This window comes from Podarcis melisellensis (assembly GCF_964234715.1).
Source record: "Podarcis melisellensis genome assembly, chromosome: 12".
NCBI lineage: Eukaryota > Metazoa > Chordata > Lepidosauria > Squamata > Lacertidae > Podarcis > Podarcis melisellensis.
The window spans coordinates 23,246,228-23,273,036 of NC_138544.1; the positions used below are offsets into that span (position 1 = coordinate 23,246,228).

General features: G+C 42.6%; 1 protein-coding gene across 1 annotated transcript; it reads left to right on the forward strand.

Annotated features, from left to right (window-relative positions):
- The first annotated feature begins 899 nt into the window (after positions 1–899).
- On the forward strand, positions 900–26,809 carry SCRN1 (secernin 1). The gene is made up of 9 exons (XM_081883402.1): positions 900–1,077; positions 13,230–13,389; positions 14,288–14,469; positions 18,029–18,231; positions 20,935–21,129; positions 21,591–21,756; positions 23,864–24,044; positions 26,120–26,279; positions 26,525–26,809. The coding sequence occupies exons 2-8, from the start codon at positions 13,231–13,233 to the stop codon at positions 26,276–26,278; spliced, it is 1,245 nt and encodes a 414-aa protein (XP_081739528.1). The 5' UTR covers positions 900–1,077; position 13,230; the 3' UTR covers position 26,279; positions 26,525–26,809.

Genomic DNA, 26,809 nt, shown 5'->3' on the forward strand with positions numbered 1-26,809 from the left:
CACGAGCAATGCACTATTATCATGTCAAGAACATGTTATGAAATAAACCTGCAGCAATAAAGCACCACAGCCTAGAGGAGCCCACAGTGACTTTAAGTGTTGGTTGAGTGGAGCTCACTGTTATCAGGTGCATGGAAGCGCTTACCTCTGGATCAAAGACCATGAAATGGAGGTCAGCTGCCAGGGCGTGCAATTTTAGGGGGGGGGGGCGAAACTTGTGCAAATTTCTTCAGTGAGGGGTCTTAAAATGTGTTTTGGGTGTGAGGAGTTCAAACCTGCTATTCTTTCTGCGGCTGGATGACATTTAGCTTGGTAAATCTATGTTTGATTAAAAAAAAAACTTCTGAAAAGGTCAGGTAACGCTATAAAAAATAGTTTCTCCTTACGTGGGTGTGTTTTTAAATACGTACCCCCTCCCCGCCAGTTAATGCATCTGATGAAATGAGCTCCAATCCAAGCTTATCACAAGAAATGTGTTAGTCCTTAAAAGTGCCCTGAGACCGTTGCTCTTCATAGGAAACCCTGCAGTGCTCTTCAGAGAGGGATGCTTCATGGCGGCTCCCGTCGTTCGTTGGTTTGAGGCTGCGGGGCTGTTTCCAACCGACTCCGGCATTGCAAGGAGCTAAGCAGCAGCTCGAGCTCCTCCTATCCGTCACCTCAGACGCCACTCAGCTGCGGGAAGTCGGCGTCCCTCTGTGCATGCTCAGAGGCGCCCTTCTCAGGGTTCCATCACCCAGCTCCGCTAGCCGGAACCCAAAGGGCTTCTTCCTCGCAGCCGTCCTTCCCCGGGTCAGCGGAGGGATACTCCAGACGCCCCTTTCCGGCCAGAAGACCCTCCCGCTTCCTCGTCTCGCCTATTCCCACGGCTGGAGCTGCACGCCCGCTAGGCGGAGCCCTGCGCAGACGCGCCGGCGCTGAGGCGCGAGGAGGCAGCGGCGCCTGCTGGCTCCCTCCCTGCTGGCAGGCCGCTCACGTGAGCCGGAGCGCAGCTGTTACCTGGGAGGAGAGGCCGCCGCCTGCTCGCCCTCACGCAGACGGAGCTGCAAGCCCGAAGGGAGCAAGCAAGCAAGCGGCAAGGTGAGGTCTCTCTCTCTCTCTCTCTCGCTCCGGGGGTGTCTCTTTTTGGGGGTTTGCTCGTCTTCGGCAGCCACCGTTCCTCGACTGAGGGAGGTGGCGGCGCTTGCCAAGGTCTCTCCCATCGCGGCGAGGCGGCCTCAAGGGCGCACCTGGAGGTCCCGGCAGGTGCGCTGCTGCTGCCTCCGCCGTCTGCATGGGGAGCCGCGGCCAGAGCTCGCCGAGGATGCGCCTTTTCTTCTGCTCGCCGGCCTCTCTTTTTTCGCAGGTGCAGCCATCGGGGATTCTGCAAGGAGGCAGGTCACCTCCTCCGCCTCATGCACATACACACACACAAACGCTTTCCCTCTCCTCCAACCCAGAAATCAGGAGAACGAGCTCTAGCAGGGGTGCCAACTTGAATAAAATGGGGGGGGGGCGGCGGCTCAGGTAAGCCCCACCCTGCATAATCGATTGCACGATGCGGCTCGCACACCCTATTTGAATGGCAATGCCCATCCATTTTGCAGGGGCCCCTCAATATTTAACTGGGGGCCCAAAGGGACGTTGGTCCCTAGGAGTTGCTCCTATGAGCTCTAGGGCCAGGGCCTCCCCCCGCCCCAGGCAGAACTCACCAGAACTGAGTTTCGGCACCTCTCAGGTGGGTGCCCTTGCCATTTTAAGAGAATGAGGTGAGTTCCAACACCTTTTCCTTAAAAGATAGGGCTACTTCTCCCTTGCCCTTGATCTTTGCACTTGATGACTCATCCCTGGGCTCCTCTCTCCACTGCATGTGTTAGTGGCCTCCCCCTGGTCCACAATTGCCGCTTCACACAATCGTTGGATTGTTGCAAGCTCTGCACTGGATGGGAAGAGCCTCCACCTCACCCCAGACCTCCCTTTCACCTTTTGCCCCAGGGGGAACAGAGTCTTAATTCGCTTAGGCTGTAGATACCGCATCTGAGATTTTTTGGAAAGGCGGAGGTCCTTTGATGCTGCGAGGCTTTGGGTGTATAACTGAAGGGCAGGTGCATATTGCTGAGATGCTGTAGTGTAGTGGAGCTGTATCTGTAGAGATGCTTGCAGGGTGGAAATGTAGGCTTGCTAGCTGTAGTAACTCCGTTGCTGCTAAGTTCCTGAGCTGTTTTAACTGCCCGTTGCCCCAGTGACTTCCTGCACTTCTGACATTTGCCATCCATCTTCTGTGACCTTAAATCAGTTCCACTGCTTCTTTCTGTGGTTTTCTGGCAATTCCTATCTCATTTACAAAGGTTTAACAGGTGATGTCTATCTAGAATCTAGTGTGAAGTATAATATGGCTGCCTGCTATATATAGTCTAGCCTTTGTGTTTCATCTGACTCAATGAAATCATTTCTACAAACTTGCTTTTCATTGTGGCCCCTGGCTCCTTCCTATTTAAATATGAGCGTGGGCAGTAATAGTGAATAGTAAAGTGAGATTTTGCTGCTAATAATGCATGGTTTTCTTTTCTAAAATTGTGAATACTGGAACATGAACTGAACATGAACTGCCTGGTGAGTTTTTTTTTTGTTTTTAATAATTGCAAGAAATGCAATGCACCTGCTCAGGTGGTCTCTTTGGGACTTTAATTCAAAAGTTCTTCAAGGCTAAAGTATTGGGCTTTACTGAAATGTTTTCTCCCTCTGTTCATTGTTTGATCTACTTACATAAAAGAACAAGCCTTTAGCTCAAGGTTATGGTTTTGAAATGGCATTGTGGGTTTTGGAGATTCACGTGCACCTTCCTTTTCACAAAATGGGGTTTTCTGGTTATTTTTAGATCTTCATGATCTGTAGTTTAAAGCACTATTGGCCTTTGTGTAGCTGTGCTGCCCTGTAAGGCAAGACCTTGATATTTTAGTGGGTTTCTAGACTGACCCCTGAACTACTCAGCTGCATAGGCCCAGTGGGCTACCTCTGTATAAGTGCCTGTAGTAGTGTCCATTATACTTTCCTTCTCAGTTGGATTCTATGAGTGTTTTCACCTGGATGGAATGTATCCTTGATAGTCATAGTGCCCTCTGCTTGCCTGGATAGAGGACAAAATGGGTGTGTGTAGAAGCTAGCCTACTAGCTCCGCCCACTTTTGCTTCTGGCCCCGCCCATCACTGGCATGTAAAGGAATGTGGCTTTCAGTATACAGTGGTACCTTGGTTTAAGAACAGCTTAGTTTATGAACAACTTGGATTAAGAACGCTGCAAACCTGGAAGTAGGTGTTTTGGTTTGTAAACTTTGCCTTGGAATAAGAACATGTTTCACTTCCTGTTGAGTGTGTTCCATTTGTAAATTGAGTCCCCTGCTGCTATGGGAAAGCACACCTTGGTTTAAGAATGCTTTGGTTTAAGAACAGACTTTCTGAACGGATTAAGTTCATAAACCAAGGTACCACTGTAATTATTTCTGGTGGCTCATATGGAGAAGATCCTTGCTGGAACCGGCACCAGATTTAGGAAGGTGTGGGTGGTTTCTCTGCACAGGGTGCCGAGCCAAGGGGGTGCATAGTAATAATAATAATAATAATAATAAATTTTTAAAACCTGATATTTATGCAGGTACCCACTGAGAAGAGACATAAAAAAGCAAGTGTAGCAAAATGAAGGGTTTTTTGTGTGTGAAAATAAGAAATATTTATAAAGGCGAGGGGTGCCAAATTTTGTCTTTGCTTAGGGCACCATATTACCAAAGTCCACCCCTGCCAGAATTATTGGAGAGCTGCTGCTAGATTTTTTCCACACTGTATTTTTATCAGGAGGGTAACAGTGCTTACATTCTATAAACGCCTTTCACTAATGTATCCAAAAATTGTTCCTCCTGCCTTTTTCTTGCAGCAGTGGCCTTTATGCAGCTTGAGATAGGGGAATCGCCCCATGTATTGTTCCGTAGCCATAATTTTCCAGCTAAATTACAGTTAATAAATGTTGTTTGGTACCACAGTGATCAAGGTTTTTCAGGTGTGCATCCTATGGCATGTGTTGCATTGTCATCATGCAGTGGCATCGCTCCACGGAGGTCTCATTGAGACACAATCTGCTGAAGGCTACCGAGGTATGGCATTCTGGTAGAGGTTATTGCCAGACCCCTGGTGAGTTGGCTATGCATGAGAAAACTTTGTTTCTACTTTACAAGAACTCATGAGGGTTCACCAACTCCTGGCTGTGTGAACCTCTTGTTTGAGCCAGTGGCATCATGGGAGGTGAGGGGCTGAAGACTATTTATCCAAAGCATTTTACCCCCCCCCCAAAAAAGAAGCCTCTCGGAACATCTTATGTATCTTTAACAAAAGGGGGTGGAATAATGGCAGAGATAGAAAAAGGTAGAGGTAAACTCAGGCACCAATTATTAAATAGCAGTCCTTCTAATGGCCAGCTAGGATTGGGGAGCCAATTATAGCTGTCTCCCAGCAGAGCCAATGGGGTGACCCTGATTCCCATCACTTCCTCTGTTGCAGTCTGGCGGAATTGCTTGCTGCACTTTGTGAGTCATACACTGGGATGACTGGCCTATATATGCAAATAAAAATCTGCATCTGAATTGTTGAACATCTGGAATTTGAACAGATTATTTTTAAAAGCCTTTTTGTTGTTGTTCCTCATGTATAAAATAAAATGCCATATTTTTTCCTCTATAAGACATGTATAAGACGCCCCTATTTTCCTCTATAAGACATGTATAAGACACCCCCTATTTTGGGGGACTCATATTTAAGAAAATGGGGGAAGATATATCTGTGTATAAGAGGGCCCCCCCCTAATTTTTGACATTATTTTTAGGGGGGAAACCTAGTCTTATACACGGAAAAATACGGTAAGATTAGAAGTCAGACTCTTCTTGTCCGCTGCAGGTCATCTAGTAATCCAGCAAACGAAGGTAAATTATCTTTTGCCTCTCCCTAATCTGAAGAATAGTGAGAACTCCATGTCTGACCCCACTATCACAGAGCATTGCAACCGCCTTGAACTCAGAGCATGGGAACTATAGAAGCATTTGGTTGCCCAGCAACATCTCTTTTGCAGTTCAAATGTAGCATTTCAAAGTGTGTAAGACTGAGACAAGCCATGGCTTAGCACAGATGTACAGGCTCTTGGAATGGAGATTACAGCCATTTTGTTGCTTCTCAGCTCGTGCTCTTGTGAGCTAGGTCTGTCTTAGCTAATATGTCTTCTGAACGCAGGCTTGTGATTTGCCTTGAGCTTTAAACAAAGAGCAGACATTGGTTTCAGCTCATTATTTATCTGGAGCAATACAAACCATGAGCCCAGGTTCATAAAGCATGCTAAGCCAAACCATGGTTTAGCTTATCCGCAACACACCAGAGGTGGAACAGAGCTCCCAGGGAGACTCACCTAACACCTTCATTGCATATCTTCAGGCAGAAACATTCTTCTATCTCTCAGGCCTTTGGCTAATTAAACAATCTACAGTAGTACCTCGGGTTACATACGCTTCAGGTTACATACACTTCAGGTTACAGACTCCGCTAACCCAGAAATAGTACCTCAGGTTGAGAACTTTGCTTCAAGATGAGAACAGAAATCGTGCTCCGGAGGCGCGTCAGCAGCAGGAGGCCCCATTAGCTAAAGTGGTGCTTCAGGTTAAGAACAGTTTCAGGTTAAGAACGGACCTCCGGAACTAATTAAGTACTTAACCCGAGGTACCGCTGTATAGCCTTTTAAACTGGTGTGTGTGTTGTTGTTTGTTATTATGTTATGTATTTTTGTGTTTTTATACTGTAAACTACCCTGTGGTCCTCAAATGAAGGGTGGTATATAAATTTAATGAAGAAATAAAGTAAATAATAACAAAAGTGGGTGTGGCTTAGCACAGACGTGGGCAGAGAGGAAGTTTCAGTCACTGTGCAATATTATCTGTGTGACATTCATTTATTAGAGCAGAGACTTGTTTTGCATATTGTAGCAAATCCTGACGCCTTTTGATCGATAGGAATGTGATTAATGTGACTGCCATCCTGCTGGTACAAAATGTTGGGGTTTTTTTGTTGTTTTTGCAAAAAGTTGCAGAATCCGGTCGGTTCCTACTCTGCAGATCTCAATGGCTGATGTGTCGCATGAAATAGCAATTACCGCTGCAAAATATACTAGCTATATTTGCCGCCTTGAGGGTGAACTAAACTAATTGGAATACAGATTTGAAATAAATTAACAATATATCTCTCTCTCTCCAGCCTCCTGATTTCATTTTGCTCACCTATTTATTTCATTTGTAGCCTGCATCGTCCCAGAGGCATCAATACAAGTTTCTGAATTACCATGAGTGCTGCTGCATATTTCCATTACCATGGCACTCCTCCGCTGGCATAAGTGGAATAAGCAAACCAGGAAACATAGGCACAAACTTGAACAAAATATTGTGGGGGAGGGCTGCTCCCTGCACTTCTGTAACCCCCCACTGCACTTCTGTGGATCGCACCTTCCTCTGCTGCACAAAACTGGGCACAGGCCTCCGCGTCCTCCCACCCACTTGCCTCTCGCCCCCCCTCGCCTGCTCTTACCGGCCTGCCTCTTCCGCCCACCTGCCTGCCTGCCCACGTCTCTCCCCAGCTGCCATGGCTCAAACGTGCTCAGAAATGGTGCCGAAAGCTGGGAAGCAAGCTGGCAAAAGATGGTGGCACCCGCTGAGGGCGGGGCAAGTGGCTGTCCAAGAGAGGGAGGGAGGAAAATTCCAACCTGCGGAAAATATTGGGGGGCAGCCCCCCTAAATATTTTATTGTGGGGCGAAGGGACCAGGGCCCTATAGCATTGGCACCTGTGCCAGGAAGGATATTGTATATGAACTGAGGATTGTGGTATGTTGCTACTTAACAAGCCCATGATCTGATCTGTAAGGCACACGACTAAAGGTTGGCTAATAGCCATGGCTTCTAAAGGAGAAATGGACCGCAAAACCCTGTCTTGGGTATAATGGGAAGCCAAGGCTACCTGGTTTGTTGATCCCACTTATACCAGAAGAGAATGGGCAGTGTTTAGGCAGCATGAGTATGCTATTGATTGGTTCACAGGAAGTCAGAAACTCTTGACTTACCATCAGTGTGTGAGCATCATCGGAACTACAGTGGTACCTTGGGTTACAAACACTTCGAGATACAGACTCTGCTAACCCAGAAGTTCTATCTCGGGTTAAGAACTTTACCTCAGGATGAGAACAGAAATAACACGGTGGCAGCGGGAGGCCCCATTAGCTACAGTGGTACCTCAGGTTAAGAACGGTTGCTGGTTAAGAACAGACCTCTGGAACGAATTAAGTTCATAATCAGAGGTACTACTGTAGAATGTTGTAACCTAAGATTCTGTAGCCTTTTTTTCTTCCTCTCTCCCAGTTCCTTTTCCCTTTTGTTATGCCCTTTTAGCATGAGGTTGGGGACTGTTTTATGTCTGACATTTGTAAGCTGTTCTGTAAGTCTTTTTGACTGAAAAGGGAAAATTCCCCCCTTCCTTAAATTATACTGGGTGAGACTGTAGCCCCATCCAAAGTTTTGCACTGTTTCTGGAAGATGCTCAGGTATAGGGGCTGTAGTGCATTTGCAGGGGAGCTTCAGTGTACTGAAGAGCTGCCACATTTCTGCGTGGCCTTGAAATTCAAAGATGGTGCAGCTGCTTGATATTGGAGGTAAGGTAAAGGTAAAGGGACCCCTGACCGTTAGGTCCAGTCACAGACGACTCTGGGGTTGCAGTGCTCATCTCACTTTATTGGCCGAGGGAGCTGGCGTACAGCTTCTGGGTCATGTGGCCAGCATGACTAAGCTGCTTCTGGCAAACCAGAGCAGCACACGGAAACCCCATTTACCTTCCCACTGGAGCGATACCTATTTATCTACTTGCACTTTGATGTGCTTTTGAACTGCTAGGTTGGCAGGAGCTGGGACCGAGCAATGAGAGCTCACCCCCTTGCAGGGATTCGAACCGCCGACCTTCTGATCGGCAAGTCCTAGGCTCTGTGGTTTAGACCACAGCACCTTTTTATGCAGTTCCCAGATGATTCCTGACTTACCTCTGCATTGAGTCACCCTATAATGAGAGTGGGGCTGAGCGTGGCAGAGTTGGTAGAGCATGAGATTCTAATAATAATAATAATAATAATAATAATAATAATATCTTTATTGTCATTGCCCCCTCTCAGGGACAACGAAATTACTTGGCTGCTCCATCCACCCAGATAGGGCACTCCACTCAAAATCAGAACAACTATAAAAACACTAATTAAAACAATATAATATAATACAGCAAGGAAGATTAGATGACTTTCAAAGTCCAGGTTTCCCATTCAGGGCCGAGATCGCTCTGGAGAAGAAGCTGTTCTTGAGACGGCTCGTTCTTGTCATCATCGTCCTGTATCTCCGTCCCGACGGCAGGAGCTCAAAGAGACAGTGACCAGGATGCGATGGATCTTTTACTATGTCCAGTGCCTTCCTATGGCACCTTGTGGCATAAATCTGCTCTAAGGTGGAGAGTGGGCAGCCAACGTTGGGCAAAAGATACCTGTACCGCAGAGATTTGGACTAGATGACCCTCGTGGTCCCTTCCGACTCTACAATTCTGTGATTCTGTGTCTGAATCGGGGCCTGTGTATTTACAAAGATAGTCGGTATGTATTACTGTGCCCAAGAAGATCCCTTTAGAATGTGGAGATTCCAAATCTCTCTTTTAGAGCATTTGGGGTTGGCAACCACAGATGCATTAAGAATTCAAGTCACTTTGAAATATTCATATTTAATAAAAGAAAATGGTAAGCTAGTCGTACTATTTATACTTGCATTTTGCCTGAAGGGGAATGTAAGAGGTAGCAGAGCTGTGATTTATTGTTTCATCATGCAGGCTTTTCTCCTAGCAGAAATGCTCCCACCTGCCTTAAGTTCTTTTAATAGGAAAAATGAGTCTCCTTTGAACAAATGGTTTCCTGCAAAGCTTATGCCTTTTGCTACTGCTCAAAGAAACATGAACAGAGGATACAGATCAAGGGAGAAAAAGCCTTCCGTATAACCCAAGCCATTTATACCAGCATATGGTTCTTAACTAATTAGTCTAGGTTTGTTTTTAATATGCATGCCTGAATGTTCCCCAACGTGTAGCAGGTAGTAAGGAGCATCTCGAGGTTGTTTCATGGAAACAAAGGGCACCAAATTAGAAAAGTATGTGGAAAAAGTGTTTAAAGACCACCCTCCCATTCAGTCCAGTAAGCAATTGTTCACATTGCAAAGCAAGACTGGCTTTTCCCACACTTGGTTGGGCTTTTTGTGGGCTGTTTCCTAGTGACTGTATTTGCACCAGAAGCTAATGGCTCTAGCCATCTGAAACAAAAGGCAATTTGGTAGACAAAACCCCAGCTCTCCCACCCACCTCCTCTGCTTGCAATCTCATTGTTTCGGCACAAACCATTGCAAAGTATTGACCTATTTCCCGGGCTAAAAATGTGTGCTGATTTTACCAGCCCTGCTTGCGCATCTTTCAACGTATAATGGAAGCAGACTAAACACACTCTAATTAAAAGTCGTTAGAGCTGAGAATTAGACACTTTTAATATACATATGAACAACTTGAGAAGCGGCACGAGGGGTTGTCGACTTGCCAAGTCTCACAGCGTACCTTGTACTTGTCACAAGTCAGAGAATGCAGCCTTGCATTCATGCAGATATATGTATAAAGGAAAGAATGAAAAATAAAAGTTTGCTTCCCACAATAGCAGTCCTCAGTTCATTCTATGGCTGGCAAGTCACAAGTCCCGGAGACAGCCCTGAGCATCTGTACAGATGAGCTCTTGACGGCGGTTCTTATTTTAATAAATAAATAATCTCCCACCCACCCCCATTTAGGCTCACTGAAATGTCTTACAAAGAATTCATTTTACATGTTAATCAAAGCTATTTACTCTTCGGCATGCCAGCCTATTTTAAGCACATTGGCATAGTAACTGAAAAGGCATTAGCTGCACAAACACCAGCAAAAATAGCAGCACACAGCCAAATTCCCTTGAGATTAATTTTCATCAAGAAGCACTAGACGGTGAGAAATCACTTGAAAGTTGTCACTTCAGGTAGTCGCGAGGGAATTGTATATTGCATTCTGACCATTGTCTTGTCTGATAAGATCTATATCAAAGCAACCTGCTAAAATTGTGTCTTGGAGCTAATTAACTGTGCATGAATAATACAGTTCTGCTCTCCTGGGATTTTTGAAAGATGTATCCGTCTCCTCATTCTGTGGATTTATGCCTTTTGAGACAAGGGATATACTCACAAGCAGCATACCCATCAAGCTTTTAAAAAGTGAGTGGTGCTTTGTATTGTACACAATGAACAATTTGTGGCTGGGGAAACACAGCTTCTCTAGCTGTTGCAATAACACTAGAGGAATCAGCATCCAGCCCAGTGGTGGATGTCATAGTCCGCATCCTTGCTGTGTGAGCTGAGGCCATTTTTATTTATGTTGGATCAGAGGCTGCAAGCTTGCTCTTTGATGGCAGTAGCTCATAGGGCAGATTCTATTAAATGGCATGGCCAACGCAAGGAATTTGGTAAGGATTCCTCCCCCCCCCCGCCCCTACTTAATGTGTCACTGAAATGTAAAAGTGCATCAAATAATTGGTGATGTTGGGATATAGTTAAACACTGAATTGTGCGTAGGGTTGTGTTTGTGTGAAGACATTGAAGAGGCCAACCTACCGTATTTTTCGCTCTATAAGACGCACCACACCACAAGACGCACCTAGTTTTTGGAGCAGGAAAACAAGAAAAAAAAATATTCTGAATCTCAGAAGCCAGAACAGCAAGAGGGATCGTTGTGCAATGAAAGCAGCAATCCCTCTTGCTGTTCTGGCTTCTGGGATAGTTGCGCTGCCTGCATTCGCTCCATAAGACGCACACACATTTCCCCTTACTTTTTAGGAGGGAAAAAGTGAGTCTTATAGAGCAAAAAATACGGTATTTTGTCAAAGGCGCACTTTGAATATCATACCAAGCTAAACCTAGAGTCCCAAAATGTGTTTTTTGCTAACAGACACGAGCAAATAAGTTGGAACTCCATTTCTGCTTTCAGATTCCTTCTGCTCAGCATTCTGACTACAGTCATACCTCGAGATAAATATGCTTCAGGATAAGTATTTTCGGGTTGCGCTCCGCGGTGACCCAGAAGTAACGGAGCGCGTTACTTCCGGGTTTCGCCGCATGCGCAGACGGTCAAAATGACGTCACGCACATGCACGGAATCGGCGAAACACAGTCTTACGTTCTATTCAGGATGCAAACGTGGCTCCGGAACGGATCCCATTCGGATCCCGAGGTACCACTGTATAGCGTAGTAACCTCCAGAGGCAGAGATTGGACAGAATTATGTTTCTGGCCCACCTGCTGAACATTAAGATCTGCCTCAAAGGCTGCCTCAGACGCTGCCATCTGAGGCAGCGCAGGACACCCTCCATGGTGGCACCCCAACTTTTGAATCGTCTCCTCAGGGATGCCAACCTTACAGTTCATTAGATACCTTTTTGGCTACTGGTGAATACATCTTTATTCACTCAGGCTTTTATTGATTTTTAAAACATGGCTTTTATTTTGCTTGCTTTGCTTTTGTTTCGTTTTTAATTGTATTAGTACCGATTTGAATATTGGTTCAAATTAATGTAAATCGCTCTGAGATGCTTTGAAGTGTGATAGATAAATAACCAATTGCCATTTCAGACATTATACCAAACTATGTTTTGCAGCCCACTTTGACCCAAAGTGTCTTATTCTTGTTGTCTTTTATTTACTATTAAAGACATTGCTATAAACCATCTTTCCGGGACACAGTCTATTCAAGGCAGCTTCCAACAATACATAAGGCATAATAAATTTAAAACCCAAAAACACAAGCATTAATAACAGTATCCAGTGATAAAATCAAAACACGCCGCCCAGAAAAATTCTAAAACTGCAGGAACAGTTAAAGATAGAACGCCATCAAAGATACCAACACGCCAATTGCAGTCTTTAAATCATGAGAACATAGCAATAAATGAGTATGTTTTTGAGGACTTCAATCATTAAGCATGATTTCTTGCCACAAGTTTGGAGTTCTCACGTTCCACACCAATGGCAGCTGGTTGTAAATCATGATTTGACGTGATGTGTGAACTGAGCCAAAATATTGGTCCAGAGTATTGTGGCAGTTGGTCACTAATAGCACAAGATGTGCCAGGTATTCTCCAATTATTTAAGACAATTCTCTGTTGAGGAAGTTAAGACAGTAAAAGAACTAACACATAGCTTTCTGCTAATGTATATCCAATTAGGTTAGGGCTGCAGACGTTAATTAATGGAAACAAGTAGACTTAAGTGCATTAAAGCTTCAGTCAGTTAATTGGTGGGGCTGAGATTATAAGTTATTTTTTCAAATAACCTTGTCTCAGGTGTGGCATGTTTGTGGTACTTAAAAATCCTTGCCTATCTCTCTGCTAAAACATTTGAGTTAGGAAGTACATTTTACCTGGCTATATTGTACCTGGGTATAGTTGTTTGTAATAGAAAATAATCTGTTTTAATTATTCTCTCCACTACTTCTTCCATCATTCTCCTTTCACACTCAAAGGACTTTGTTTACTGAGCTGCAGTAAGTCTATTTTGGATGACTTTCTTTCATTAAAATGGGATTATTTAGCTGGTGAGACAAGAATAGCAACCAGACAGATGCCAGTTTGGTCAAGTTAACCAATTTGGGGAGAGTCTGTAGCTCAGTGGGAGAGCAAATCCTTTGTGTATCTTGGAGATCCCATGTTTAATCCTGGCATCACCACTTAAAAGAATCGGGTGATGGGAAAGGCCTTTCTCTGCCCAAAGAGCGGCTTGTCAGACAGCAAATGCAATACTGGGGTAGCTGTAAGGCCGGCCCTATCATTAGGCATGGTGAAGAGATACCGTGTCTTGTAAAGAGGCGGAAAATTGTTCTTTCTTCTTCTGTTTTTGTTGCCAGCAAGAGGGGCAATTGTGGGATTTTCTGCCTCAGGGGTCAAAATAACTTGATCAACCTTGGGTACAATGCCCTGTGAGAAAGGCTCGATTTTACTGCAGGCAGCAAAATGTTTTGGACCAGCCCTGGCTAAATGGAGAAATAAAATGGCCTGGAATAAGACAGTTTCTTATGATCCTAAAATGTCCCTTTTTCTCTAGGATGGCTCTGGCACCTCCCAGTTACTGTTTTGTTGCGTTCCCACCACACACTAAAGATGGCCTTGTAGTCATTGGGAAAAATTCTGCACGGCCCAGGGACGAGGTACAGGAAATAGTTTATTTTGCTGCTGCTACTCATGATCCAGGATGCAAAGTTGAGGTAAACAGCTTTATTTTGTACTTAATTTGTGGGTTTGACAAAGGGCATGTTTGTCAGATGTGACATATAGACTCTCACGGTCAATATTGTCAAATGGATCCATTTACCCAAAAGTGAAAATTTATATATCAATTGAAAACAGGAATCTTAAAATGAATCTTTGGCTCACAAATACCTTGGAGTTATCCAAGTCACTTTCCTTTTGTTTTCATAATGAAGAGCACTGACCATTTTTTTCTGTATTTTGAATCCAGGCACTGCCAGTCTAACAGCAGCTGGGTCAAATTGCAGTTTATACAACAAAGACTTTAGTCAGAAAAATGGCGTATTCTGCTTTCTGGTGAAAGATTATTCCAGAATCTACAGAAACAGAGATACACATACTCTTGCTTTTCTGCTCCCCTTAGGAAGTCTTTTCCCCCCTAAGGACTGACATTTTTTTGAACATACAGTATATGGTTTTATTAGAGAGAGAACATGCTTCTCATAACCAGCTGCGTATTTGATAAAAAGCATCTGCCCATAAAATCAAGTGGATTTTTCTTTCCTAGTGCTAGAAATTCATGCATCGCTCCTCTACCAGTACAACATGTTGAAATCCAATGGAAAGTGACATGTTTGCTCTTTAAAAATATTTAATATCAACTGCCTGTATTTTATTTTTGTCCGGTATCTTTTGTGTATTCATGGTCAGTTTTGCATCTAGAATTGGGTAACTTTTGGAGCTAGTGAGAGATCCTTTGGGGTACACTGTCTAAAACGAGTTTGTAAGTTGCCACTTAACCTGTGGCAAGTAAAAATCTTATTGTGGTGACATGTCAATATGATAACACAGTACTTTCTATGCAGAAATGTAATCTGATTCAGTGAGGTCTTGTCTCCCTCTCCCCGACTGTAGTGCACATACATTGAGATTGACCAGGTGCCCAAGACCAACGCTGTTGCTCTGAGCAGACCTTCCTGGCTTTGGGGGGCAGAAATGGGGGCAAATGAACATGGAGTCTTCATTACCAATGAAGCCATTATCACCAAAGAACCAGCCTCAGAAACTGAAGCTCTCCTAGGAATGGATCTTGTCAGGTGGGTGATCAGGGTGGATAAAAATCAATGGTTTTTATTTTATTTTTTAAAAGGATTTTTAAAAATTTAAATCAGTTTCTTTTTATATTTAAATTGGATTTTTAAAATAAAATTCTTTTGGAGGAAAAATCTTTCTAAAGATAGTTTTCTGTTTAAATTACATTATAGTCCAGAGGCTGTTCATCAGGAAATAAGGATTTGTTTTATGTTTTTCATGTGTGCTAAAACTCAGTCTAAGTTGTTTTTTTTTTTTTGTTTAACCACATCCGTTAAGAAACATGGATACATATGCTATAATGTTATTGTTTTAGTTCAATAAATTGTTATTAAGGAAATGATTGTTTTTCTCCTTCCAATAAAGTACAGCAGAAAAGTTGTCCAAATATAAACAGTTAACTTACTAAACCTCACAATAATTTCATAATGATCAGTATATGTATTTCTTATAGCATAACCAAATCAGTAATTTTTGATATAACTGTAAAAACTACTCTGAAAATTTATTATTCCAAAAATGAAACCTTCATCCTGTTGTAAGTATTAAGGTTATACCAGCAAGAATGAGTCTTTCTGTAAAAAAAACGATTTAAATCGAGTCTTACCGACTAGTGATTTAAATCGTGATTTAAATGGGTTTGATTTAAATCAAATCCACCCCGTGGGTGATTAACAACCACATTGTGGATGGGTTGTGTAGCCTGATAAGTGTTCTGAGCAATGAATCAGCTGTACAAAATATCAGCAGAAAACACTGTGCGCTTTTATACATGAAGTACAATGCAAGTGTTTCTTTTCATCTTTAATACATGAACTGCCATATCTCTGTGCTTTTTAGCATTGTATGTGATGTATTCTTTGGGCTTGAAACTCTGGGAATGGTGAGCACGGTACACAAACGTTAAAGTAATAATTGGGCACTCCTATTAAAAAAAATATGGATCTGCCAAGATGCAAAAAGTTGGAATACAACCTAGTGTGCTTTTAAAAGCGGCAGTTGCTTTGTAAATCTGTACAGCCCATGAGCTTCATTTTAGTCTTCATTTTCAAAACAGCTTACTGTGACTTAGAATTCTTGCTTGTGTGCTTCAAGGCGGGGAGGTGGGGGACCGGGGACTCTGGAATAATTAAATCATTGTCAGGGATACTGCATCTCATGCATTCCAATGGAAAACCATTTGCCGTTCACTCAAGTGCTGAAGAATGAGCTCCAGAAAATCGTTTTATTCTAGCCCAGCTTGATTGACATGGTTCCTCTGGCCAGTCTTGTTTGTATAGTACAGCGAGATTAGCTTAATGTCAGTAAGAACTATTATGGCTGGGAAAGAGATACTAAGAAGGAAAGGGTGGAAAAGAAATGGGATTGGCTTCCATGCTAGAAACTGCAATAGGGCTAAAGGCTGCTGTTGGAACTAACAACAACAACAACAACAATGATAATAATAATAATAATTGTATTACTGTATTTATATGCCGCCCATCTGATTGGGTTGCCCCATTCACTCTGGGCAGTTCCCAACAAAATATTAAAAACACAGTAAACCATCAGCCATTAAAAACTTCCCAGAACAGGGCTGCCTTCAGATGTCTTCTGAAAGTCAAATAGTTGTCTATCTGTTTGACATCTGACAAGCTGTCAAGCAAGACTGCTAAGCAAGCTGATTGGGTCTGCCTGATTCTCTCTTTTTGCGTGAATTCTCCCCGTTGCAAGCAGTTCTCAAGCGTGCAGGTCTTATAACTGTCCTTGCAAGATTTGAATCCTCCTTTGGGAAAACACAGTTGTTCAGTTTAGTTAGAAGATCAGTTCATCACATGACTGATTAGAAGTATATTTAATAAGCTGGGTTTTTTTTTTTTTACATTATCAATGCAGATTTCTACGCTGGAATCTTCTTTTATCTGCCCACTTTGTTATGAACAGGAGGCACTTTTATTATTCACAAATCCATTTTGCTTTTCGAACTTAAAAACAGCAGGAGACTGGCAGTCACTGACTTTAATGGGAATAAATCGGCTTATATCCAAATACTCCAGCATGAATGGGTTCTGGGATTAATTCCCTAATGGCAACAGCAGGCCAATATTAATCAAAATTATGGATGTTTGAAATGTAACTTTCTAATAAGAGTTTGCTTTGGTCCTTACTAAAGGAGCTAATTTTAATTAGGTTATAGAAGGGTGAGGTATAATAATAATAATAATAATAATAATAATAATAATAATAATAATAATAATAATAAATTTATACCCCACCCATCTGCCTGGGTTTCCCCAGCTACTCTGGGTGGCTTCCAACCAAATATTAAAAACACAATACAGCATTGGTTCCCTGTAACTTCACTTCTTGCAGGGAGGGAACCGCCAAAAGGCCCTCAGCGCTGGACCTCAGTGTCTGGGCTGAACAATGGGGGTGGAGACACTCCTTCAGTTATATAGGACCAAGGTTAAGTTATGACCATCAGAAGGTCCAGTTCCCTTATTTCACCCTGTGACAATTCCTCTGCATTTTCCCAACTACGTAGGAATGTTATCTGCTAACATTCTGTTTTGATTTAGTAAATTGGTGGTGGGGCAGGGCAAAATGGAGCACATAGACATCTTAAGTCCCATTTCCTGCACTAAAGAATATACAGGTACAATTAAAAAACCAACTATACCCCACAAGAGTTTATATTCAAAGAAAAGTGGACCACTGGTTCATTTTGAACCAAAAAATCCTGTTCCATGTCACAGCAGGACGCTATGATGAAAATGAAAACTATTGCCCATTTCAAACCATTTTAATGGTACAGTTGTGACAACTGTCCTCAAGCTACTACAAAATAAATCTTCCCTAATAGCCTGCAGAGCCAACAGGACGACCCTGTCAAAGGCTTACTCCACTGAATACTACTACTACTACTAAATAAATAATACAGTGTTGTATGTTCTTGTATGTTAGTGCTTTACTACATATCTTAGTCTTCATGAACTAAGTGTGGTAATGGGATGCAAATATGTTAAACTAAATTAATTGTTCTAGTAGAAATAATGAGGACGTGGGTGGCGCTGTGATCTGAACCACTGACCCTCTTGAACTTGGCAATCAGAAGGTTGGCAGTTCGAATCCCTGCGATGGGGTGAGCTCCTGCTGCTCTGTCCTGCCAACCTAGCAGTTCGAAAGCACGCCAGTGTAAGTAGATAAATAGGTACCGCTGCGGCGGGAAGGTAAACGGCGTTTCTGTGCACTCTGGTTTCCATCACAGTGTCCCGTTGCACCAGAAGCAGTTTAGTCATGCTGGCCACATGGCCCAGAACTGTGGACAAATGCCGGCTGCCTCGGCTTGAAAGCGAGATGAGCTCCGCACCCCATAGTTGCCTTTGACTGGACTTAACTGTCCAGTGGGCCTTTACCCTTAAATGGGGCTTTGGGAGTCGGGTTCATGATCGCTTAACCAAATGATGATCTTGTTCTAGATTTCGTTTTATCGTTTGGCAGGCTGGTAAGCTTGCTTTGGCATGGCCTTCCATTGTTGCTGTAGTTGAGTTGCTTCTTCCCCACCTCCTTTGGTTCCCTCCCCAGGCTTGGTCTAGAAAGGGGTGGAACAGCTAAAGAAGCCTTGGATGTCATTGTCTCTCTGTTGGAAGAGCATGGCCAAGGAGGCAATTATTACGAAGATGGGAGTGTATGCCATTCTTTCCAGACTGCGTATCTGATAGTGGACAGAAAAGAAGCTTGGGTCTTGGAGACTGTTGGGAAACACTGGGCAGCAGAGAACATTACAGGTCCGTTGTAATTTTTATCCCAACCTGCTATTTATGAGGACGCGATTGAGTGCATGAACATTTGCCATGGCGATGATGAGTTGTTCATGAATGAATTTCCTATTTCCATTTAATGTTTGTTCCTGCTTTCCAGATTGTAATGGTAGTATGTCATTTAAAGCAGGTTTTGTGTTGTTGTTTTTAATTGTCAACCTTAAGGACAATTTCTGGGAGTTTCTAACATACTGGCTTGGTTGAATTTTATGTCAGGATTCAGAAAGCTTTTTCTGCATAAGGCAATCTGTTTCTGCCTGTGTGGAGTTTTGTTTTTCTCACTCAAGCAGAAATAACATTTGACTGACCAAAGATCTTTTCTATCTGCAGGTCTTGTTCTCCCATTCAAGGTTAATTGTGCACATTACTTTCACATCTGTCCCTTGAAATTGTGGCTCTCTGACTTGCTGACATTTTCATGTCAGCTTCAGATTGTCGCTGACATTCACTGAACCTTTAAAATGGTGCACCATCAAATTTAAGTCTCCCACGCGCAAATTTGTTCCGGCTTGTAAGTGTACATAGAAATCATTTTTAAGTTTTAAGACCAATTGTGCAACTGGCCTTATCCAAACCCTTTTTTTGCTCAGTTCTTCGTATACTCTCATGCTCATATGGAGCCTCTACAGCAGGCTTCTTCAGACTCAGCCCTCCAGATGTTTTGAGACTACAGTTCCCATCATCCCTGACCACTGGTCCTGTTAGCTAGGGATCATGGGAGTTGTAGGCCAAAACATCTGGAGGGCTGCAGGTTGGGGGTGCCTGTTTTAATGGATGGCACTTTTTTGCACACACAGTAATGTGAGCACTTCCACTGAAAGGAAGATGGACTTGCTCTGTTTGCACATAGGACTGTATCTGATCATAGTCCTTGGCCAGCATGCTAACAGGGCAATCCTCATCATGCCTACTCAGAAACAAGTCTTGTGGAATTCAGCGGGGCTCACTTATAGGTAAGTGTGGATAGGATTGCTGCATTGATTTCCAGTTTAAAATGATCGTGTGGCAGCTGTTGGGAAAGACCTCTAGTTGAGACCCTTGGAGAGCTACCTCCAGAATAGAATAGACAATACTTGGTTTGATGGACAAATACTCTGACTTCCTATAAATAAGGCACAGGTGTAAGGTAGACTTCATATTTTGCTCTCGAGTCCATTTTTCTAGTACGTAGTAGCATTCTCAGCAACTAGTAAGTTAATTTTGGTGACACTATATGGTCTTATACCGAAAGAGACAAGTGTTCTCTTGTATCTGTCCTAGAAAAGGGAAATAATAATAATTATAATTATATATTTCCTGCTCTTGTCCCCTACATATAATTATAATTATAATTATTTATTATTTATACCCCGCCCATCTGGCTGGGCTTCTCCAGCCACTCTGCGCGGCTTCCAACCAAATATTAAAATACAGTAATACATCAAACATTAAAAGCTTCCCTAAACAGGGCTGCCTTCAGATGTCTACTAAAAGTTTGGTGGTAGTTGACATCTTTGACATCTGGTGGGAGGGCGTTCCACAGGGCGGGCGCCAGAGAGGGCTCTCTGCCTGGTTCCCTGTAACTTGGCTTCTCGCAGTGAGGGAACCGCCAGAAGACCCTCGGGGCTGGAACTCAGTATCCAGGTAGAACGATGGGGGTGGAGATGCTCCTTCAGATATACTGGACCGAGGCCATTTAGGGTTTTAAAGGTCAGCACCAACACTTTGAATTGTGCTCGGAAACGTACCGGGAGTCAATGTAGGTCTTTCAAGACCAGCGTTATGTGGTCTCTGCAGCCGCCCCCAGTCACCAGTCTAGCTGCCGCCTTCTGGATTAGTTGTAGTTTCCGGGTCACCTTCAAAGGTAGCCCCATGTAGAGCGCATTGCAGTAGTCCAAGCAGGAGATAACCAGAGCATGCGGTACTCTGGCGAGGCAGTCTGCGGGCAGATAGGGTCTCAGCCTGCGTACCAGATGGAGCTTGTAAACAGCTGCCCTGGACACAGAATTGACCTGTGCCTCAACCCAAAGATATGTCATAGAAAAGCGATATGCACCAATTATTTGGACTGCACCAACACAGATACATGTTGGTAATTATTTCTGTAGGTTTCCCTTGTGAGTTTGTTGCACAGAGGTGGTCCTTGTGTCTTTTAGGATCCCTTTGGGGGTGGTTGGGAAGATAACTACTGCACTTTCCTGCTCCACTAGGTAGAAGGAAGACCTCATGCTGCATTGAATGATCATCTCTGCATCATGGAAGGCAGTGTGTTGGTTCACAGAGCTAATGGGCTTACGGATGGAGAGGAGCTACTTCTTTCCTGCTCTTGTCCCCTACATTAGCATATTGCATTTGAAGCGAACTATGTTAGTTCCAGTTGAAATAAATAAAACTTCAGCTCAACTAAGTCATGACTAACTTGGCTCATTGACTTAGTCTGGATCCAGGCCTCTGTCTTTTGTAAGACTGACGATCAAGTATGATGATGCCTGATTCACTCTGCACGTTATTTACAAATAATCCTCAAAAGTATTTGACTGGGAATGGTGATCCCAACGGAAATGAATTTTGCCACCCGCTTTTCGTGATCTCTGCATGCCTAATTGATTGATATTGCATGATGTAAAATAGATTCAGCTTAAATTTGCATTTAATGAACGATAATTGAATAAATGATATTTTTTTTCATAGAGGGAGTCAAGTGCATTTGCAACCAGCTTTCCTTAACTACAAAGATTGATGCAGAACATCCTGAGCTTAGAAGTTATGCGGAAAGTCAAGGGTGGTGGACTGCAGATACAGAGTTCAACTTTTCTCAAGTATTTTCTCAGGCTGATAACCATTCAGATTGCTGTTTGGCGAAGGAGAGCCTAGAGAAGCAAGAAGGTACGTAGAAAATCCACCACTACTCCACTTTTGATACATGAGTTTGTAGCCAAAAACATGAACTGAGTTTTGAAAATTTCACTTCTGTTGGTAAGATTATGCATTTCCTTTTTTGGAAGGAAAACATCGTATAGACTTTGAGTGTATTCTGTGTATAAGTGATGCTTTAGAGATGCATGTTCTTGTAAGCGAGAGAGACTTGGAGATCTTTGGCTGCCTTCCAGCCAAGAGACCTATGGAAACATCAGTGCCTCTGATGGTGTAAATGTTAGCAAAACTTTGATCACTTATTAACAATTAGAGATCCTTCCCCCTCCCTTTATGGGATTAACCAGTTTGAGTTACTGACTGGGAAGGGACCCAACCATTGAATCCAACCCTCTGCCCAGTGCGGGAGCGGCAGTGTAGGATAGACTTAAATTTATTACCCTGTTAATGCCTCTGTTTTGATATTTTTCCAGGCGCTATCACTGTGGAAATGATGATTGACATCTTGCGGGATAAGTCTGGTGGTATATGTGTGGATTCAGAGTCTTTTCTTACTACATCAAGCATGGTGTCCGTATTACCTCAGAATCTTAGTTCCCCGTGCATCCATTATTTTACCGGCACACCAGATCCATCAAGGTATGTTGGAGAAAGTGCCTGGCAGGCTGCCAGTACTTTTTCAAGCCTCAAAAATTAATTTCTAGTTTTGCATTTTAAAAACTTATTTATCGGGCTGATTCCACGTTGTTTACTGATGCAAAGTTAATCGAAGCAATCAAAGGGTCTCTTCTTTGCCTAAATCCATTTCTGCAATCGCTGCCCTCAGTCTAGATAAGGCAGGTTGGGAAGGCAAAACGGCAAGCGAGTCAGCTGATACAACAACAACAACAACAATTTATTATTTATACCCCGCCCATCTGGCTGAGTTTCCCCAGCCACTCTGGGCGGCTTCCAACAAAACACTAAAATACAATAATCTATTAAACATTAAAAGCTTCCCTAAACAGGGCTGCCTTTAGATGTCTTCTAAAAGTTTAGTAGTTATTTTTCTCTTTGACATCTGGTGGGAGAGCGTTCCACTGAGAAGGCCATCTGACTTACAGCAGAACCTACTTCAGTTTTAACATGGCAACCCTATTAGCCTGTTTCATTCTGCCTTTGACTAAGTACGTAGAAGCTACGTTGACTCAGCAGAAATTCCTACAGTGTCTCCTGCTGCATTGGGGCTATTTATTGTTTTCCTATCTACCATTTTGAGCCTGAGAGCTAGAGCTGCATTGTGTTTTTAACTGCATCAGCATTTATTCACACTCTGCTAATCTATTTGCTGTAAACTGCATGCAAAATAGTTCATCAAGATCTCTCTTCTGCCAGTCCTTTCCTACTTCTCCCCTCCATCGGAATATTAGCACTGAGACATCTTTGAATGTTTACTTCTGCTGTTTAGAGAGTTTTACCTAAAAATCTATAGGTCATAAGGCTTGTTCCTTAAGTGTGGATAAGACCTCTAACAGGAGAGAATACTGGATCATATATTGAATAGGCTGGTAAGTTTCCCTAAGAAAAGTAAATGTGAATGTAGTGGATCATTTTTGGTCATGCACCTAACTTCACTCAAGACTATTTAAGAGCATCGGTGTAAAGTGAAGCACTTTTGAGTCGCCATATCCTTTGTTTTCCATCAATGCAATTCTTTGGATCATTCTTGTCATTTTCAGAACAAGGGTTTACAGCTCTTCTACTGACTGCAGTTGATGAGAACCTCAATTTACTCTCTAAAGTATTTGGGGGAAATAGCAGCCATTTTGCAATTCCTGATGAAAAGATCAATAGTTCTTCATTAGCATTCCATACAGTAGGTCTTACCCTTTAATCCTCCTTGTGGCATTTATTGCTTGTTCAAAGCCCCGCCTTCAATAATGGAAGGGAGCAAACCCCTTTAATGTGATATCTTCCATAAATGAAAGGGATGAAAAGCAAAAGGATAAGCAGAAAGCAGTACAGTTAATTTAACTTGCTTGCTTTCTTTCTCAATGAAAGCTTCATTTTATTATTCGGAAGGAGATTTGCTGTTATTCCAGTTTCCTGGTCTTCCCTTTTTGGTGCAATTTATTTGTATTAAAAAAAATTCTCCTCAAAGCTAGAGAAGTGAAAATGTATGCAAATCTATCTAAAAAGTTTTAGCACTTCGAAAGCAAATGTCAGTGAACCCCAAATGCTGGGTCTTCCCTTTTTAATGAAAGTGTGTTACAGACCTCATCTAAAATATCTTAATGGAGCCCCAGAGTAAAGGAGACAAAGAAGATTTGAACATACCAATTTGTACAGGCATTTCTTAAAAACATGTTGCTAAACACATTGTGCATCTATTCTAATTTTTAAGAACAGCTCTGTGCAGAATATTTCAGGATTAAAATAATATATATTTGCTGAGCTATTCTTCATGGCATAGACTGGCTTATTCCCTAGCAATCAAAGGAAACAGAAGTCCTAATCTGCAAACAGTTAGAAGGAACTGATTTAGTAAATATGTTTAAAAGTAAGTGTAGTCTGTTTTATGGCTTTTGTCTCTGTGTTACTGTTAATGCCTCTTTTCAGATGGCCCAGTTATTTTGTGCAACACATCAAAGTTTATGTGATAATTTTTCTTTTCTTTCTGTTTTTGAAACAAGCTGAGCAAACTGCTAAGTGATAATATAAAATGTAGCCTTAACTAACAATTGGTGATTCCTCTGATCTCTTTCAGGTCCATATTTAAACCTTTTATCTTCGTTGATAATGTGAAATTAGTATCAAAAGTACAGTCACCCATTTTTGGTAGTGATGATCCTGTGAAAAAAATCCCCCGGTTCCAGGAGAAACCAGACCGTAGACACGAATTGTACAAAGCACACGAGTGGGCGCGATCTGTCATGGAGAATGAGCAGGTAAACCAGCACTCTGAAAATAACACCAGTGAAAAATTAAAAAATGAAGATCTAGGGAAATTACATTTTGAGTTCTGTTTCGTTTCTCCTGAGCCCTTGAAATTCAGTCAAATCCCCTTTTAGGTCACTGTAAAGTTTAAAAAGAGGGGATGTTTCATATCTGAGCAACAAGTACAAAATCTCCATCACCTCAAAATAAACTTGCCTGTGGAAAATCTACACCTGAAATAGTTTTAACCTTCTTTCCCTCCTAAAGTGTTAGTTTTCTGTGCACAGAATTCTCCCCCCCCCCCGGCACACAAATGCACTTAAAGGCATCATTCAGTCCTCTTGCATTTTGTAGCGCTACACAATTGAGGAACTGCTGTGGCACGTGCTCTTTCTGAAAACGTAGTTCAGCTCTAAATGTATTGCATTGACCTATTATCACGCTGCTCGGCTATATAAAAACATGTAGTAGTCAAATTGCATACTAGGAAGCAACAACCCCTAATGCAAGGTAAGCAGCAGGGCTGACGAAATTCCAGTGTTAGATACATGTAAGAAATACTTGGCTCCAAGAACTGCAAGACCCCGGCAAAGATGGGGAGCCTGATATTTGTCCCTTCAGATGTTGCATCACCCCTGAACAGTGGCCATGTTGGTGGGGCTGGATGGGAGTTGAAAGCCAACAATATCTGAGGGCCCACAGCTCCCAATCCCTGCCCTAGGGGAAGGAATTTCAAAAATAGGGCTATGTTTCTGGTCAGCACCCACCTTACGTCTGATGAGGGAGGGGCAGAGCAAGCCCTTAGGAATAACATGATGCTTGGGCAGGTTCATGCAAGAGGAGGCAGTCCTTTTGACATTTCCGTTCTTTAATGCTTGCATTCGAATTTCCAGATGCCCGAGCGATCGGGCACCTCTTGGATTTCTCCAAATAAGTAAAAGGGGGGTCCCAAAGGAATGGTGCAGATGTTGCAATGAGGTATTTTGTTGAAAGGCCCGTTGGCTGTTGGGAAATAAGTTTCTTGTAGCTTAGGTCCGGAAGATAGCCAGTGCAGTAGTCTTGAGGGTTAAACCATTATCTGTTGAAAACTGAAATTGATAATCTGCCAGTTTGACAAAGTGTGCAGTGTAAATGAACGAGTTTCCTTTCCAGCAATACATAAATTAGTTGTAATGGATCCAGCAAGAAAGTCATATGAGGAAGCTTTATTCCAAATCTCATTCCAGCTGTCTGGCAAGCTCATTTTCCAAGTATAGATCCTTAATATGGGTGAAATGGCACCATCCATACCCAAGTAGGCATTGGTGAGGGGGACCCTCAAAGGTTTGCAGTAGTACAAAAGATGCTTCGGAAAAAATAAATCCAAAAAAGGGAAGGAAAGCCCCAAACAGCCAGAGCATGGAAGGCAGACTGAACATTGTGGCGGGGCAAGTATCGTGCAAGACAGGCACTGTTGTCTGACAAGGAATCCTCTACACCACAACATTTTGTTGCAGTCCCACTTGCTGTATGAAGCAAAAATGGCCTCTAAGCTATTTTTAAAGTCCAGTAAATATTACCATTCTTCTTAACACACATTCTTGTTGGTCCTTTTTCCCTCACTACTGATAAACTTTGAGGGTGATAAACATAAGAGCCTGTGGTTCTCTCCCACAAAATTAGCTGTGATACATGGTTGAGGGACGTTAAACATTTACCCTAGTGCTGCTGGAGTGACCCACAGAAAAAACACCACCTAGAGTTATAGTGTAATGTTTAAAGATCTCCTTCCTCGAATCTTAAACTCACATACTCCATCCTTCATTGCAGAGAGAAAGGAATATGTAAACTTGGCTGTTTGTTTTTATTTCAACATGATCTCTGGGCGAAAGCATCCTTTTTTCCGGAACTGGTATTTCTAAACTTGACAGAGGTACTGCTGTGGTTTGACTGTTGTGCTGTGTTTGTGCAACGGCACAGCAGATAAAACCCCTAAGTTCTCCTTGAACTGAAAACATGGATGCACATACAAGTTTTGAGACGATTTTGTTGGATTAAGCTTTCAGACACTTCATAGGTGTTTCATGCTGTCCCTTAATTTTTGTAGGAAAAAGGAGAGAAGTTGAGAAGAACCATGTTAGACCTCGAAAAGCAAGGCTTGGACGCGATGGAGAGCATCATTACCAGCTCGGAAGTTCTTGATCCTTCTGAAGTAGAGGACCTTTTCTATGACTGTGTTGATACAGAAATTAAGTTCTTCAAGTGAAGTGAGTCCTTTTTATACCCTCATACCAACAACTACTTTTTAAAAGAAATATAAGTTGGCTTCAATGTTTGGTCCAGTCTCTTTGTATCTCACTCCTAAATCTGCAACTGCGAATAAGAACCTGACGTTTTATGGGTTGTGGTTATTTTCCAAAGTCGCCTAATGCATTTGGATATTCACACCCTGCATTTAAACTTGCATTTGTAATTAACAGTGATATTAAAGCTTTGCTTTTTCTCATTTCAGTGACCATAGACACCTTTAGCCTTCACATAAGAAGACCATAAAGTTCTTCAGGCCTTGAAAGATATTCTCGCCATATTGCCGAATTTTTGGAGGAAATTTCCCTCTTTTTAGAGAAAAGTTCCTTAGTAGCTGTATCCAATTAACACATTCCTTTCCCCCCTTTTATTTTCCTCCTGTGTTGTCCTGTGTGTGTTATGGAAAGAGGGCCTTCACTGACGGTGTGCATGCTGACTAATGTTAATACAGAATGTTTCTTCATTCATCTGGGCAACCGAAACTAAGAAC